The 17595-nt window shown below is 46.7% G+C and overlaps 1 protein-coding gene across 1 annotated transcript; it reads left to right on the top strand.

Annotated features, from left to right (window-relative positions):
- Positions 1-4412: 4412 nt before the first annotated feature.
- NHLH1 (nescient helix-loop-helix 1) lies at positions 4413-7674 on the top strand (the record flags this gene model as incomplete). The annotated part of the gene is made up of 1 exon (XM_079957315.1): positions 4413-7674. One exon carries the CDS (start codon positions 4413-4415, stop codon positions 4821-4823), a length of 411 nt encoding a protein of 136 aa, XP_079813441.1. The 3' UTR covers positions 4824-7674.
- Between the last annotated feature and the right edge of the window lie 9921 nt (positions 7675-17595).

Genomic DNA, 17595 nt, shown 5'->3' with positions numbered 1-17595 from the left:
TAAACCAGCTTGGAGAATTTAGCTCCGTCTCGAATCTTCCATATGCAGAGCAAACACCCTTCCCCCAAAAGCTACCATGAGAACAAAACACAGTGAGAGAATCGGGGCAAATCTCACAATATTTGGCTTTGATTGCACTTAGCCCAAAAACCTTGCTTATACTTCCAGGTGCCACTCAGAGAAGCAGGCAGTAATAAAAAAGGCATTTGGTGCCTCTGAGCATATGTAGAGTGCCTTTCCTCCTTCCACACCCCCAGAAGGCGGGTCCTTCAGTATCATTTGCACGGCAGTAACTGTGCCTCAGGGTGCTGGGTATCAGAAATTAAGCATGGGACTGTTCCTTTAGCTGCATTTGCTCCCCAAATACTGTGGCATTTTTTATCCATGTTGCCTCCAGCTTCCCCTTGCTTGACAACTTCACAGGGGCTTAATTTAGCCCTGGCTCAGCCTTGAAAGCTCAGCCCCGGGAGCTTTTCATGCCACGAAGGAGACATCTCTGAACTTGTGCAGTGTGGTTCTGTAACCAAACCACCGACACACAGATCTGGGATTAGGGAGGCAACATCTGCCCCACAACATTCACTGATGAAATGATGGATCGGCTTGCAACACCCCAGTGCCCTCCTTCCCATCATCTCAGACTGAAGGCTTCTCCCTTGCACATTCAATGCTCTGTCCACTGATTTTGCAACAAACTATTGGTTTTTAAAGCCAGGGGTGTGTCTTGTCAGAAGCTAAAAATGAGCCTCATTCCAGCATGCGAAATAGCAGCACCTTGTTCACTTTGTGGCACCATCATGTCCGCGATGGGTGTGCAACAGAGGGAAGGCATATCTCTCTCCCTTCTAGGGGTGAGCCCTGAAGACAAGTTGCGTGCTAACCAGCTATTAGGAGCTCAGCCACCCCCAGAGGAACTCAAGAACCCATTTTCCTTTCCTTATTCAAAACATGTTTTCACACACTGGTTCAGAACTCTGCTGTAGCTTCTGATAACTGGACGGAGTTTGGATAACCCGAAGTCACTAGCAAAACAACGGTGTATTGATACCCAGGGGGTTAGGCCAGGGGGAGGAGGGAGTGGAACAAGAATGTTTTGTGCCACATGATGCTGTGTTGAAAAGTGCCCCTTTCTTTGTCAACTTTCAAAAATCAAGAGCCCTGCCGTGCTGGATCAGTGCAGGATCAATCCAGCATCTTGTTTCCAGCAGGTCAGTCAAAACGCTTCTTCTTGGGAACCCCACAAGCAGGACATGCCCGCCTTCCCATGCTATTTGCCCCCAGCACAGGTAGACTGCCTCCGAACTGTAGGTTCTGCCTCCGTATCATCATGATTGATAGGCTTCTTTTCCTCCATAAGTGTACCTTTGGTTTTTTTTTAAAAAAAGCATTGAAGCCTATGACTATCACCCCATCCTGTAGCAGCAAATGCATCTTGGGTTAATTGTGCATAGTGTGGAGAAGTAATGTTTCAAAGCAAGTTGAGCAGTTTGTTTTCCTCGATCCAAAAGATGTTGGTACTCCCTGGATGTAATGGATTCATTACCACTTAGGGTCTTGCTTCTCCTCTTGACCATGCAAAGTGTCATTTGAGCACAGACAGAGTGCCACATAAGAGCATAAACAAAGAGCCGTGGATCAAGCCAGAGGCCCATTTTCTCCTCAAAATAGCCAACCAGATGCCTCCACAGGAAACCTGCAAAGAGGACCTTAAATGCAAGAGTGCTCTTCTCACCTGGAGTCCCCAGCAACTGGGATTCAGAAACATTACTGCCTCTGACTGTGAAGGAAGAGCATAGCCATCATGGCTGGTAGCCACTGAGGGCCTTCGCATCCACGAGGGTGCCTTTCCCTCCTTCCTAAGGAGGCTCCCAGGGTGTGTCTTCAGGCAGACTTGAGGGCTGCCAGTTCCTCCCATTTTTAAAAAAATTAAGCACTGAGGACTAGCAGGCTGATGAGCCCTACTTCCTTCCCAGCCATTGGGATAAGCTGGCTTTCGCACGCCCTAGGCACCAGATTTCTGCAACAGAAGGGCTCTTTTCCAGAGACAGGTGGGCTCTTCTCCTCCCTCCCGACCCTGCAGGCCTGTCTTCCCTCCTCTCCCATTCGCCACCTGTCACCTCTCAGGAGGGAACAGAGCAGGCAAGGGGCTTCCAAAGTCTGGCCCCTCCCCCTCCCTCTGGGGTCTTGGAATGGAGAGCACGTTGGCCTTCCTTCCCCCACAGGCAGCATGTAGGAGCATCTGCCAGAGAATTCCCTCTTTTCAGACTGAGGCCGTCTGTCACTCGCAGATATTCCCCCAACCTACCACATTCAGTCGCTCTCCCCGTTTTTCCATTCCCTCCCCCCCACTTTCTCTTTCACATTGCACTTTCTTTAATCCTCCCACCTGTTTCCTTTCATTCACAACCTTTCCCCACACTCCTGGTTTCATGTTCACCTCTTCGATTGGTTTTACACAAAACTTATTTTGTTTTCTTTTAAAAACACAAACCTGGATCTCCACCCCCCCTGCAATGTTCCCTCTCCTTTCTTGCTTTCTTTCCTTTGCAAATGATTCTGGACCCCCCACCCACCCCTGTTTCCTTCAGGTATCTACTGTGGGCAGAGGGACACCTTGCTCGCTTTAGCCTGTCTTCTAGAAGCATCTCCAGCTAATACTTTACAGGTGACAGACTGCCACAGACTCTTTATAGTCACACTATGAAATACTTGACAAACTCAGCTAGAGTGATTAGCTTAAATGAATGTATTTATTACATACCCCCACCTTTCCTCCGAAGAACTCAAGCTGCTTTACCTAGTTCTCCTCCTCCCCAATTTATCCCAACAACAACCCTGTGAGGTAAGTTAAACTAAGGAGTGACTGGCCCAAAGGCACCCAGTGAACTTCACTGCTGAGTGGTAATATTTATCATCATCATCATCATCATCATTATAATATATGGCAAAAGCTGCTCAACAGCGGAACAGACTCCCATAAGAAGTGGTGGAATCTCCTTCCTTGGATTTGGACTCTAACCACTACACCACACTAGGCTTGCTCGATTCCTTTTGCAGCCTCTTTTGCTACAGAATCCCATCTGAACAGCAATAAAAACCACAGACAGTCTAAGTTACTCTCCTCCAGTCCCTGCAACCGTGTTGGTCTCCATCTGTGTCAGGACACAATGAAGCGGAGTGCGCCTTTGTGGGTAAAGTCAAACGGTTGGAAAGTTGCAGCGCCTTCTGTGGTTGTAGAGTCCGATATGGGAGAGACATGTCTTGTTGCAACTAGAGGATGAAGGCACCCAGTTACGCTGCAGCATGTCGTTTCTTTTCTCTGCGCTCCTCCCAGCGGTCATTCCTCCTCTGGTCAGTGCTGTGGATGCACAATTTGACGGTCTCTAGGTGCTGTACCCCTAACTTCATATTATCCACTTTTTTGGTGGGAATTTGCAGGAAAGGTCTGAAGGATTCATTGCTGCTGCTGTTATTAGCAGTTGCTATTTTGCGATTTGCTATGAATTTGACGAAACTCCGGGAGGCAGTGGAAGACAGGAGTGCCTGGTGTGCTCTGGTCCATGGGGTCATGAAGAGTCGGACACGACTAATCAACTAAACAACAACTGCACAGTTATTTTATGGCTTGCGCTTTTTGAAATAATAATAATTTTTAATTGATTTTTTAAAAAAAGTACAACAAAATCAATTGCAAATCCATATATAGAGATTACTCTGAATCTCAATACTTCCTCCCATCCCTTCCATGGGTCCTAATATCAACATTTACAACTGCATATCAATCCGTTATCTACTTTTTTTATCCATCTGAGTTATCCATAATTTTTGTTACCTTACAAATGAGGTTAAAATCCCGCTAATGTTTTTATCTGCTTACAATGGTCTTCTAAGTAGGTTATAAAATTTCCCCATTCTTTTTTAAAGTTCTTGTCTTCACGGCTTGCGCTATTTTATGGGTTCTTTGCATCTTCATTTGACTTCCTCGCAACCCCTCCTGTGGCCTGCGCAAACGCGGAGGTGCCCTGAACGCTCCTATTGTATTTAAAAAAACTTTTAGATATATTCATTTGCTCCATTTGCCTCCTTTCAACAGGTTAAGGACTCTTCTTTCTCGCTCTCCCTCCCTCGGCGGTTAAGAAATCCCTTCTCGTCGGATGACTGGCTCTCTCCACAACTCAGCCCTGGCACAGATCCAGAGGGAAGACCAGCAACCTTTATTTCTCTCATGGCCTAAGCGGGGGCCATCGCCCTGGAGCGCCCGCCACTTTGAGGTGCCATTTTGAGGTGGCCTCCTAAGCCGGGACCCTAAGCCCCACCCGTCCACCCCTTTGCCCCCCGACCCGCTCTAATTCGCCCTCCTTTCTCCCCCTTCTCTTGCCCCGCTCCCTACCTCGGCTGCCTTGCCTTGGGTCATGATGCTCAATTCGGACCAGACCGAGCTGGACCTCCAGCCGACGCACTCCGAGACGGAGTCGGTCTTCAGCGACTGCGGAGGCCGAGGCCTCGCGGGGGAAGAAGCCGGTGGCGGTGGCGGGCTGGGCTTGTGCAGCCAGTCCCGGGTAGCTGAGCCTGGCGACCCTCTGAAGAAAGACCTGCAGCACCTGAGCCGCGAGGAGCGGCGGCGGCGGCGGCGCGCCACGGCCAAGTACCGGACGGCGCACGCCACGCGAGAGCGCATCCGCGTGGAGGCCTTCAACATGGCCTTCGCCGAGCTCCGCAAGCTGCTGCCCACGCTGCCCCCGGACAAGAAGCTCTCCAAGATCGAGATCCTGCGGCTCGCCATCTGCTACATCTCCTACCTGAACCACGTGCTGGACGTCTGAGAAGGGCCTGGCCTGGCCGGAGGAGCCCACACTCCTCCTCCTCCTCCTCTCCAACCTGCCTCTGCTTTCCTGCTTCACCTCCTCAGGGGAAAATATATGTATAGCTCGATCTCGATCCACTGTAGATATAGATAGGGGGGCAGCTGGTGGAGCCAGCCAGATGGACCTGCTCCTCCAGCTCTCTGCCTGGAGGAATGGCCTACAGATGCTAAAATTCTCCGTCCTTAAATTCTCCAGGAATCCCACACTGGGGTGACCGACATGGTGGTTGAACTGCCCTCCAGCTGCAGGCAAGGAAATGTGGGGTGCCTCAATACTTTGTGCCTGGAACATCTTCTTGCCCAGGTCTAAACCACCCTGGGGTATTGTTTGTTTACACACTCACTCTCACTCTCTCTCTCTACTCTTCTCTTTACACACAAGTGGGCCCACTAGAAAAATATTATTATTATTATTATCATCATCATTATTTACATTTCCATCACCCTAAGGTCCCAGGAAAGGTCACAACATTAAAACACGTTTTAAAACAATCATAGTCACAGATAAATATAAAAACGATAGTAGCATCATTAGGCCAATCAAGCAAAATGTTACAAAACAGCATGCAAACTTTGCCACGACTCTTCATCAGGGTAGATGTCAACAGGGCAAAGGGGGCACAGGGAGAGAGCAAAAGTTTGCTGGTGATGATGAGCTCTGGAGAACTCAAAAGCTTGCACACCTTTTTGCAACATTTTTATATTGGGTTGTGGTCAATTTAGTTACACATAGAGTAGACCCATAAAAATGAATGGGCATGTCTGAGTGGGACTGACTTTGGATTCAACCACAACACCCTAGTATGGATTTGGATTTCATAACTCATTTGTTTTTTTAAACGCAGTCTCAGTGGGCACATGTTTACTCAGTTGGCATGTTCACATACATGTGGAAAAGGGGCAATATTCTATCCTACTTTGGAGCATTCTTCACCACCACCCTCCAGCTTGTCACAGAGGTCTGAACACAGAAGCAAACTCAGAAATACAAATAAGAAGACACAGGAAGGAACAAATATAAATAAATTGCAGCTGCTCTCCCCCTCCCTGCAGATCCTTCTATGGTGCCAGCTTCATCAATAGTGTGTTGATAATAGCAGAAATCTGCACCTTTTCATCTGCGTGGTGCCTTCCCCACACATCCCCTTTCCCTAGAACAAAAAAAAATCACGTGGAGAATGTTCCTTTTTGGTTTACAGTGTCACACCCCTAAAAACTGGTATGGCAGACTTTACTGCAATAGGATTGGTTGAGGGCATCCCCACCACTACAGAACTGGGCTGGATTTATTTGTTTATTACATTACCTTTCCACCAAGGAGCTCAGGGCTATGAACAAGGCACATTCTTCTCAAAGAATTCTGGGTATTGTAGTTTATTAAGGGTTGCTAGGAGTTGTAACTCCTTGAGGGATAAACTACAGTGCCCGGAATTCTTTGCGGGAGAGAATGTGCTTTAAAAGTACAGTGTTTACACACTCAGGGCAGTGCACACTGTTCCCCACATTTTATCCTTGCAGCAACCCTCTGAGGAAGGTTAGGCTGAGACACAGTGACTAGGCCACCAAGGGGGCTTCGTGGGTGAGTCTGAATTAGAACCTGAGTCTCTATGGTCCTAGTTGGACACTCTAACCACTCCACTCCACTGCCTCTGAACAAAAAACATGTATTTATTTATTTCTATCCTAGCCTCCCTCCCAAAGGAACCCAGAGCAGGAACAAAGCAGGAACATTTACCAAACTACATTTTCCAAGGCAACCGCTCACCACCACAGAGTGCAGATCTGATGGATTGCTTTGTATGCCATTTGTTTGTCTTTCTCAACCTCATCCTCCACCCCTGCTATGTTTTAGATTCCAACTCACATCTGCACCCACCAGATGCTGTTGGACTACAAGTCCCATTGGCCCCAGCCAATCGCAACTGTAGTCCAAAACATCTGGAGGTTAAGGAAAGTTGGTTTCTGGTCATCCTGCCAGAGAGCAAGAAGAATCTTACCAATGGGGTTGCTAGATCAGGAACATCCCAGGCCCTGAGACTCCAGGGGCAGCCTCTGGAGATGGAGGTTAATTGGCAGCAACTGTCTTGGTGCTGGATGGATGACCTAGGAGGACCCATTCCTGATATCCAGAGTAGGGTCTCATTTATACTTTTCACAATCTACTCTCCTTTTCCTACTTTTACTCTCTTTAGTGCATCCAGATGCTACAGAGAGTCAGGCTTCTATATTATTCATAATTTCATAACAGGGTTTTGTTTGTTTGTTTATTCATCAGAGCTGCAGCTTGTCAGGCACATCTGAGAAGAGCTGAGCTGCCTATGCACCTACAAACAGCAAAGATCCCTGTTCTCCTTTGTATCAGGTCACTGCCCCTCTTTTGTTTTCCAAAACTTAAGACACAATGTAGTGGTACTGCTGGCATAAGTCTGGCCTGTTTAGCTCAGAATGTTGTCTTAACTAGCCTTATAAAAACTGGTGCCCTTCCAAAGGTTTTGGACTCCTGTCTCCCATCAGCCCTGGCTGGCATGGCCAACGCCCAGGAATGATGGGAGTTGGAGTCTTGAGGGCACTGCTAGGTTGGGGAAGGCTGGTTCCAAATGGTCCAACAGCAGCTTTCCAGGGTTTCAGATGAGGGTCTTTCATACCCTCCAACATTTCTCCGATGAAAATAGGGATGTCCCATTCCATAATGACAATTTTACTATTTATAAATACACATATTTATATCTTACACATGTTACTGGGTCACCCCAGCCACTCTGGGCAGCTTCCAACATATATAAAAACATAATAAAACATTAAACATTTTTTTTTTAAAAAAAAGTCCCTATACAGGATTGCCTTCAGGTAGCTCGGGGGTCAGAAGACTCCATACCCTCCAACATTTCTCCAGTGAAAATAGGGGCATCCCAAGGAAAAGCGGGACGTTCTGGGGTCAAATCAGAAACCGAGACAGCTTCTCTAAATCAAGGAAGTACCTGGGAAAATAGGCACACTTGGAGGGTCTGGTCTTTTTCTTCCCTGTCTGGAGATGCTGGAGACTGATGCTGAGATTGTGCTTGAGTCCTGAGCAGCAGCCCTTCCTCTTCGGGTGCTGCATGACCCACTTGTATTTCTCGAACCACCAGCAGAAGACCAGTGATCCAGACCAGCATTCTGTTTCTAAGAGGGACCTGCAAATGGTCCTCCCACTGCCCCACACACCAGGAAGCTTAGATGCTGGGCACAGAGGTGATGGACTTCCCCTATTGCTGCTCCCCCTGCATCTGGTGTGCCCCAGGCCCAGTCTACTGCCTCTAGAAATGGGATGTTCTGCTGAGCTGTTGTAGCCCACCCTAGTCCCTTGGCACAATACTCAGAAAAGCTTGGGAGCTTCTGACTTTTCTCAGAACATGTGATTTGGCTCCTGGTTCGGAAGGAGACACGGACAAGTGCCAGGGCTGGAGAGGATGGAAGCCCAATCTCATGTCTTGAACAACATCTGTGTGCCACAACCAGCATTCCTTTATTATTTATTTATTTGATGTATTTATTTTTTAAGATGTTATTTATTTGCAGTGTTTATGCACTTTTTTGGAAGGGAAAGAACTTGGGAGGAGGAGGGGGGCTGGGGAAACCTTGTTTATGGTGTGTCTTTATGTAAGTGTGTGTGTGTATTTATATGTGTGTCTGTTATTTGGTTTAGAACAGACAAGAGATGATTATTATTAATTATTATTATTATTATTGATTTTGTAAGCAGAAGGGAAGATATTAAATTCTTCCATTCAGATGAGAATGATCTGGAGGAGAAAGGAGGGGGAAATTAATGATGTGTCCATTTCTTTCTTTAAATAAATTAAAATAAAAATCCCCGCCTCATGTGGCCTTGGGTGGCAGCTGGGTAATTTCACGAGCGGTAATTGATGGTCACGGACTCCGCCTGTTAGGATCAGCCTAATCAAATCTTACGCTCCAAAGCATGAAATGATCACAGTGGGGTGGAAGGCTGGAGGATTACTGCTGGAGGGGCCTCCCCCTTCTTAAGCCCCCCCCCTCCAGTCAATGGGAAGGCTGAATGTTTGGTTCACTGCCCCAGTGCATCTTAGCCATTGGGTGGGCCAGTCCTACCATTAGGTGGACACACAGGTGATAGACGTGGGGGGCATAAAAAGAGCATTATTATGAACTGCATCAGCCAGATTTTTTACTGAAGCCGCAAAATGTTTGACCATCTCAGGGAGGGGAGTTATCCCATTATCCCAACACACAGTGGTGCACAGAAGAATCAAAGGTTGGGTCTCAGCCTCAGGCCTGTCACCAGGATGTGCATCTCAAGCAGCAAGATTGAAGCTACATTCACACCATACAATTAAAGCACTCAGATACCACTTTGAACAGTCATAGCTTCTCCCAAAGGTTTATGGGAGCTGTAGTTTGTTAAGGGTGCTGAGAGTTGTTAGAAGATACTGTCAGGAGTGGGTGCCAGGAGCAGGTTAACAATAACTCACATGGCATCAGTGAAGTTAACTCCTTCTTCAAAGAAACAAGACTGCTCAGGAGGCCAAGCCTGGAGAGCACATCAACTCTTCCTGGTAGATCTTGTCCCAATGAGGCAGAAGCAATGACTGAAGGTCCCCATCTTCCCACAGCTCCTTAAGTCTCCTCCTCCCCCGCTTCCTTCCCAAGCAATCTGAAGCTCCCATTGTCTTGCTTGTCTTTGCTCCGCCCTCTTCACACCTCTTTGGGTTCTGGGAGACCAGCAGGGAGGGCACCCTCTGGCTTCAGCAGCCTGCCTTCTCTCCAGCCTCCACTTCTGCCTGTGATTCTGGACTGCTCTCAGCCAGACTCTTCCTGCTCACCAAACCCTGTTACCTCTTCAGCTCCTGACACCTCCTCTTCCCAGTCTGCTGCCTCTCCTTCCTCTGACCACTCATCATCATCCCACCACCAATGGTGGGATATATTTAGCTGAGGGTTGTATTGCAAAATCCAGAGGGGCGCATGACCTCAAGGATATCTGTTCCAATTCATACATTAGTCTGTTAAAAGGTAAAGGGACCCCTGACCATTAGGTCCAGTCGTGACCAACTCTGGGGTTGCGGCACTCATCTCGCTTTACTGGCCGAGGAGCCGGCGTTTGTCCGCACACAGCTTCCAGGTCATGTGGCCAGCATGACTAAGCCGCTTCTGGCGAACCAGAGTAGCGAATGGAAACGCCGTTTACCTTCCCGCCGGAGCGGTACCTATTTATCTACTTGCACTTTGATGTGCTTTCAAACTGCTAGGTTGGCAGGAGCAGGGACCGAGCAACGGGAGCTCACCCCGTCACGGGGATTCGAACCGCCGACCTTCTCATCGGCAAGCCCTAGGCTCAGTGGTTTAACCCACAGCGCCACCCGCATCCCACATTAGTCTGTTAGGAAGGTGGAAATTAGGACCGTTTAAAAATGCAGATCAAATAGGCAGGCTTGCTTTCCTAAGGTGGCTCTTCTAAATTTTGGGTGCCTTCCTTAAAAATACACCCTGCCTGTACTTCTGACAACTGGGAGACTCAGAAAGCCAGAAAAATGAAGAGGGTTTCAGGCAAATTCATATAGAAAGAGGCAATTCTTGAGATACTCTGACCTCAGGCCTTTCAAGACTGTAACAGGACAAAACTGCAGCCTTGACTTGATCCTGTAAACAATTGCCAACCAATGGTGATGGCAATATTGAAGTACAGTATTTTGTTCTGTCCTGCATGCTCCAGTTTAAACCCTGGCTGTTGCATTTTGAATCAACCTGATGTTTCTGAGCTGTCTTCAAAGTCACTCCCATTTAAAGTGCACTACGGTAATCAAACCACAACGTAAATAAGGTGTCAGCAATTGAGGCCGGGTCCCAATGCTTGAAGAAGTGCCACAGGAAAAAGATGTGGCCTGATTCCTTCCCACGTAGAACACTAGGTTGTGACAACCTAGAGATGGGGTTATCTCACAACCCTGGAATCAGCCAAAGCAAGAGGGAATTAATTCCCCTTTGAGGGAAATTTACTAGACTCTGGACCTGGGACTGGAAGTTTGGGACTTTCGTAAGAGGGTTCTGAATTGCCTCACCCACCACAGATGGTTCTCCCTCCTTTGCTGGAGAAGGCAGAAGCGCACAACCCCATGCTATGGTACAGTATGGTTTCCAAGATAAAGTACCACCCCTTTAAATTCCCTGCCACTCTGCTAGGGAGTGAGACTCTGGCAGTCCTCCTTGGACCCTGCTTCTTTTAGAGGGGGTGGATGAATAAGAGGGCTCAGTAAAGGTTAAACTTTTGCCAGGTCAGTATTTCTTATTTGTCCTGGGACTTTCCTGACCTGCAGTTGCTCAGTGGCAGAGCAGAAGGTCCTAGGCTACATCCCCCAGTAGCAACTCCAATGTCAGGACTGACAAAATCCCTCTGCCTATGAGAGGCCCTGGATTGCTGTGGCAAATTGTCCAGAACTGGGCTATGCAAACCAGTGGCACAACACAGTACAAATGAGATCAGAGCCCTGACTTGGAAACCCTCTCCCACAACCATAGAACTGTTTCCTGCTTTGTACATGATCAGCCTCCATGTAGGTTCTCATCCTGGCCGGACCTTTATTGACACCACCATGTTAGTGTGGAAAGGAGACCCGTCATTGACCCCTCTCCTCCTGGACGTTGCTGTTTAACATTTCAATTGTGCGGTAAATCAAAGCCTACAATATTCAAATAATCATTAATATCCTTCTTTTGCAGGGTATCTTCTTCTTCTTTGGCGACCACTCAGAGCCGGGTAAGATTGTCTTCCATAAACACGGTTTTAAAAGTGACTGTGGAGGCCAATTCTGGATAACATGTTCTTTCACAGTGGGGACATAGGTTTCCAGACGGGAGTTGATCATGCTGAGGATTTGCCAAGCATGCCTTCCTCTTACCGTTTTTTCCCCTTTTCTCCTGAGTTGAAGCGTCTTCAAAACCCATGACACCTTTGGCAAAGGCTCTTCTCCAATTGGAGCGCTCACAGGCCAGTGTTTCCCAGTTGTCGGTGTTTATACTACATTTTTTTAAGATTTGCCTTGAGAGAGTCTTTGAACCTCTTTTGTTGACCACCAGCATTACGCTTACCATTTTTAGGTTTGCAGGTTATGGGGCAGACTTAACACAAGTCTTGCTTCCTGTTTTCAGTCTCTCTCTCTCTCTCTCTCTCCCCCCCCCCCCTTGCCTCATGTCTTCCCAAGAAAGCAGACACAGAGCCTGGCAGCAAATTCTGTTTTCCTTTTTGCCTCAGAACATGTGGGGTTCCCCAAGGAGAGGATGGGAGGCCGGTTGCAGGTGTTCACAAGTTGCTCCAAATTTCTTCGGATAATCGATTGGATTCGGCTGAATCTCTGCCCGCTGGGGACACATTTGTGGGGGGAATGGACATGCAAAGGCAAAAGCAGGAGCGTGACAGTTCCATCCCTGCTGAGTCCTAATTCAGAGTAGTCTTTGACTCTTTCTTCTTCCTCAGGGTGATGAAAATGGAGAGGCTTCGTGACTGCTTGGCCCAGGCCCCAAACGATGGAGCAAGATGCAGAATGCTGAAAGGAAGCAAATATAGGGGAGCAATTTGATTCAGTTCACATTATTATTATTATCATTATCATTATTATTATTAAAACTTATTAATCATCTTCTAAACAACTGTCTCAAGGTGATTTATGCATAAGGTAGTTTAAAACACTGAAAAGCACAAAAACAGCAAATAGATTTACCAGTAAAGCAACACGAAAAACATACAAAGTAGACACTCGTGCTATTTATTCTGCAAGGAAAGCCTGTAGGAACAGAAATGTCTTCAACTGTTTCCCGAAAGTAAAGATGATATTATTATTATTATTATTATTATTATTATTATTATTATTAATTTATATACCTATCAAGAAATCTCAGGGCGGTGTACAACATTAGAAAGTGAGCATCGTTCATCTCTCAACTGCAATACTGTTCCACATGGGCAGCCACACTAAAACCCTTCTCTGACTTACTGCCGAGGGGGATTTGATATCTTAGGAACTTGCAGGAGTCAGGAGAAACCTTGGCACAGATCACAGCAACCTGGTCCTGAGCTGCTTAGGGTCTTGTATGTTAGGACTAGCACCTTGAACTTGGCCCAGCAGCAAACATTTAAAGGTGAATCTAGTAAATTTGTACTTTCTGAAACATTATGAGAACCGAAACACAGCCATCTTTTGCAATTTGCACTTATCCGAATTTTGCGATGTAGTTATCCAACCAGTGTTTACAAAAATGCATTCTATTAGGGGAAACTATGCATGAAAATTAATACAATAGTGAAACTAACATACAAAAATTTGTTACGTTGTGGGAAATTGCTTGCAAAACTGTGGATGTTGGTCAAAAATGTGCTGTGCCAAAGACTTGAGGGAAAACGTGCATTATGAGAAGTGGGGAAGGTGGACCCACAGAGGCATTCCAGGAGGCAGTTCTGGGTCTTCTGAAGGTGTGTTGTTGTTGTTTAGTCATGTCCAACTCTTCGTGACCCCATGGACCAGAGCACGCCAGGTGCTCTGGGTGTAGTTATCTTAAAACACTGTGATATAATCAGTCTGACACTATGAACCTGCTCTGCCCCCTTTTATCTAGTTTTATCTAGAAGGTGTAGGAGAGCTTTAGATGAAGGATGAGGCTGTCTGGACCGACAGATGATAGATAGATAGATAGATAGATATAGATAGATAGATAGATATAGATATTCTGTTCAACTGCCTGCATTTTTGGACTTCCCTTTGGATGTGGCTATGAGGACTGGTATGACGAGCTGCTGCTCCTCATAACTGATCACTACAGCCCTGCTTCTGAGACCTTCACTCTGTGAAGACTTAGAATTAAGGATCCAGGGTCTCTCTTCCTGGCAGATGGTGGGCACTCATCTGAACCCCAGCATCTCCTCCTGCATCACAACTGAAAATGGTGTTCTACCACTGACTAGTTCTCCCTCGCACTGCACAGTAGCACCATCTTGTTGCACCCCACCGCCCCCCAACAGCACTGACCCAGCTCCTGCCTCCGTAGGCTAAAGAGCTGTGAGGGCTTCTGATTCACGGCCGTGGAAACAGCTGCTCCCCTGTTTATTATGGATTTGTGCGCTTTTCCCCAGTGAGACCAGAGGAACCGAGCGAGGCTCAAGAGGACATGCCTGGACATGCTTTAATGAAGAGGAAGTGGGGGGGGGGACAGCTTGTGGTTGTGGGTCACACGTGGGCAAGCAACTCTTGAGTCAGGAGGGCGAGTTTTGGAGCAGTTGGTGTCATCAACTCATTTTGTTTGTTTTTTATTTGAAAATAGTGCTTCCCACCTTTTTTTGCAGTTTTAGAGTTCATTGAGAAAGAACAAAACATACAAGAAAAGCAACACAAAAAGAAGCAGAGCATCACACCCTCTAAGTCACTAAGGGCTCTGCTGCACCATGAGATTTTACAACCACATGGGAGCCTTTTTTGACTTGTATGAACACTCACATGATGAACTGCCTTGTTTTCTTTGGCCCTTTGTCTCCTTCTGGTGCCCTTCAATTTTCTCTCCCTTTTTTATTAGCATTAGTTGCTGGTACCCTTATAGTAGTTTTGCTTTCTAATGGTTTTGTATTATATGTGTTCACATGGGTTTATGTGTTTTTTGCGCTTTTTATATGTAATGTACAAGTTATATGATACATTTAAAAAAGAAAAATCCCTAAAAAAACTAGATAAAAGGGGGCAGAGCAGGTTCATAGTGTCAGACTGATTATATCACAGTGTTTTAAGATAACTAAATTTCACAGCACAGAGCAGATAAAGAATTTCACACACCTGACTTGGAAATATACAAAATGAAGGCCCACCAGACTGCACCTTTGGAAACACATAGCTTGTGTGTTATTTTTTTCTGTGGTAAAGGTAAAGGTAAAGGTACCCCTGCCCGTACGGGCCAGTCTTGACAGACTCTGGGGTTGTGCGCCCATCTCACTTAAGAGGCCAGGGGCCAGCGCTGTCCGGAGACACTTCCGGGTCACGTGGCCAGCGTGACATCGCTGCTCTGGCGAGCCAGAGCCGCACACGGAAACGCCGTTTACCTTCCCGCTGGTAAGCGGTCCCTATTTATCTACTTGCACCCGGAGGTGCTTTCGAACTGCTAGGTTGGCAGGCGCTGGGACCGAGCAGCGGGAGCGCACCCCGCCGCAGGGATTCGAACCGCCGACCTTTTGATCGGCAAGCCCTAGGCGCTGAGGCTTTAACCCACAGCGCCACCTGCGTCCCATTTTTTCTGTGGTAGCCAAGTCTAAATATTTTTGTACCACAAGGAAAGCTGTAGGCATACCGCCTGATGTTAATTGATCGCAAGACGAGTTGACACTTGCGTAAAAATGCAAAGGGGAGGAAAAGCCACAATAAATTGACAGAATACAGAGTTCAGTTAAAATCAGTCAACGTAATTCAGAGACAGAATACACTCTAGGTGATGGGAATGCAGAAGACAGCTTCAGAACAGAGGAAGAAATTCACTTCGCTTCACATTTTGACACAACTCTACCTTATTTGCACGTCCAAAAACAATATGCAGATTGAAATGCAGCTCTCCTTTCCAATCTGCACAAATCTGTTTTCCCCCAATGTGTATAATGTGCACCACAGTACACAAATATGCGGAAACCGAGCATAAAACATGAATGTCAATGCATGATATTAGGAGAAATGGTTTGCGACATTTTTCTTTTAGGCAAAAATATGTACAAACATGTGTTTCAAAGAACTGCACACTAAAATATCGCTGAATTTTTGTATGGACTTCAAGAAAAATTGCAAACAGATGTAGAAATGAATTTAAGATGGGGGGGGGTAGAAACAAACCACGTTCACACCATACATTAAAAGCACAATAATACCCCTTAAAATGAGTCATAGCTTCCCTCGAAGGGAAATGAAACTCGTTCCCCTGACAAAGCTATAATTCCCAGAGTTCCCTGTGAGAGTTTGACTGTTAATCCTGAGGGGAATAGGGGTCTCCTAACAACTCTCAGCACCCTGTACAAACTACAGCTCGCAGAATTCTTTGGGGGAAGCCTTGACGGTTTAAAGGGGTGTTACAGTGCTTTAAATGTACTGTGTGAATGTAGCCTGACATTCTCCTTGAAGGCCAAGCCTCTCTCACACTGGGAGGACAGAAGTTTGGCTCTCCAGAAGGGGGGCAAACAGGCCAGGCTAAACTGCCACTGGCTCCCCTTCTTCACTTGGGCCTTGGAGCTCAGGCCTGACTCATATGTCAATCAACACAAGATAATATCACCAAAGCAACTATCTGTAAACAAACACTTAAAGTCCATAAAAATGGCAAAGGTAGTTTGTTTCCCAAATAGGTTTTATCTTAAACAATAGCAAACACAGTAAATAAAGAGTTCACTTGAGATATACCAGTGGTTCAGTGCTCACACTTCGTTCTGGTATTCCGACATTTCATTGCTAAAGAGCTTAGTCATCGAGCTTTGTAGTAAATAATATACAATGGTACCTTGGTTGACAAATGACTTGGCAAGTTGAACGTTTTGGCTCCCAAACACCGCAAATCCGGAAGTGAGTGTTCCGGTTTGCTGACATTCTTTGGAACCCGAACGTCCGGCGCGGCTTCCGATTGGCTGCAGGAACTTCCTGCAGCCAATCAGAAGCTGCACCTTGGTTTCCAAATGTTTTGGAAGTCAAACGGACTCCTGGAACAGATTTTGTTCGACTTCCAAGGAACAACTGTACAAGAGAAGACAGTATGTAAACGACTGAAAGCGGGGGTATATCTGTCCCTGTCTGCATGTTTCCATCAGGAGGAACATAGAAAGAGGATGATGTCCTTCAGTTTGTGAAGGAGGTTTCTAAAAACCATATTAGGGCAATATCTTTATTAGCCCAACCGAAGTGTCCTCACAAAACAGTCTGGGTGACCTAATAAAAACCTTGCCCTCATTCAAATTTTGATTTCTGCCCCTTATAGATGTACACCATTACCTTTTATTTAAAAGCCCACTGAAATAAACAGTGTCTACTGCCCACAAAAAGGGGAGCTGTGATCAGGGCTGGGTGTAGGGATGGGTCAGTCCATTTCCAGTCACGCACGCACAGCCCAAATTAGCCCATACCGTTGGCCAGGGCTCGGAGGCCTGCCTGCAGCCCCAAAGTCAAGTACAATTTAATGTCCCAAGTGCTGTTGCATTTGAACAGCAACGATCATCATCATTAATAATAATTAAATAGTTCAGTCACAGGGCCCTTTTGGAAGGCCTCAAGAGACTCGGCAGAAGGCCTAGATGAGGCTGGCCTTGTCACTACGGCCTCCTCTGCTCCCTATGCTGCCTCTTGCATGTGTATTTTGGGGGGTGGAGGTTGCCGAGGCAGCCTGACGGGAGCCCAGACAAATTAATCACGTTATGAAAGTGTGAACATTCTGTCGCTTTCTCCAGCCCGTCTGCAGTGCCCATTGTTACACGCCTGCCAGCCAATCCCACGACATATGGACCCCATTGTTGCCTCACACGAGGCAACAACCCGCACCGGCCTTGTGGTCCCCCTTGACAGATTGGGCTTCCTCCTCCTCCTCCTTTAATCTCTCACTCGCTCCTTTGTGTTCAGCTTCAGGTAGACTTAACAGACCAAGTTAGCTTCTATAGCTTGCAAGGCCTTCTTCACAACATTGGGGTTTTTTTTTCCATTACCAGAGTCCTATCAGGA

This window comes from Podarcis cretensis (assembly GCF_951804945.1).
Source record: "Podarcis cretensis genome assembly, chromosome: 16".
Lineage (NCBI taxonomy): Eukaryota > Metazoa > Chordata > Lepidosauria > Squamata > Lacertidae > Podarcis > Podarcis cretensis.
The sequence above is the reverse complement of the archived record's forward strand: the minus strand, read 5'-3'. Positions and strand labels throughout refer to the sequence as shown.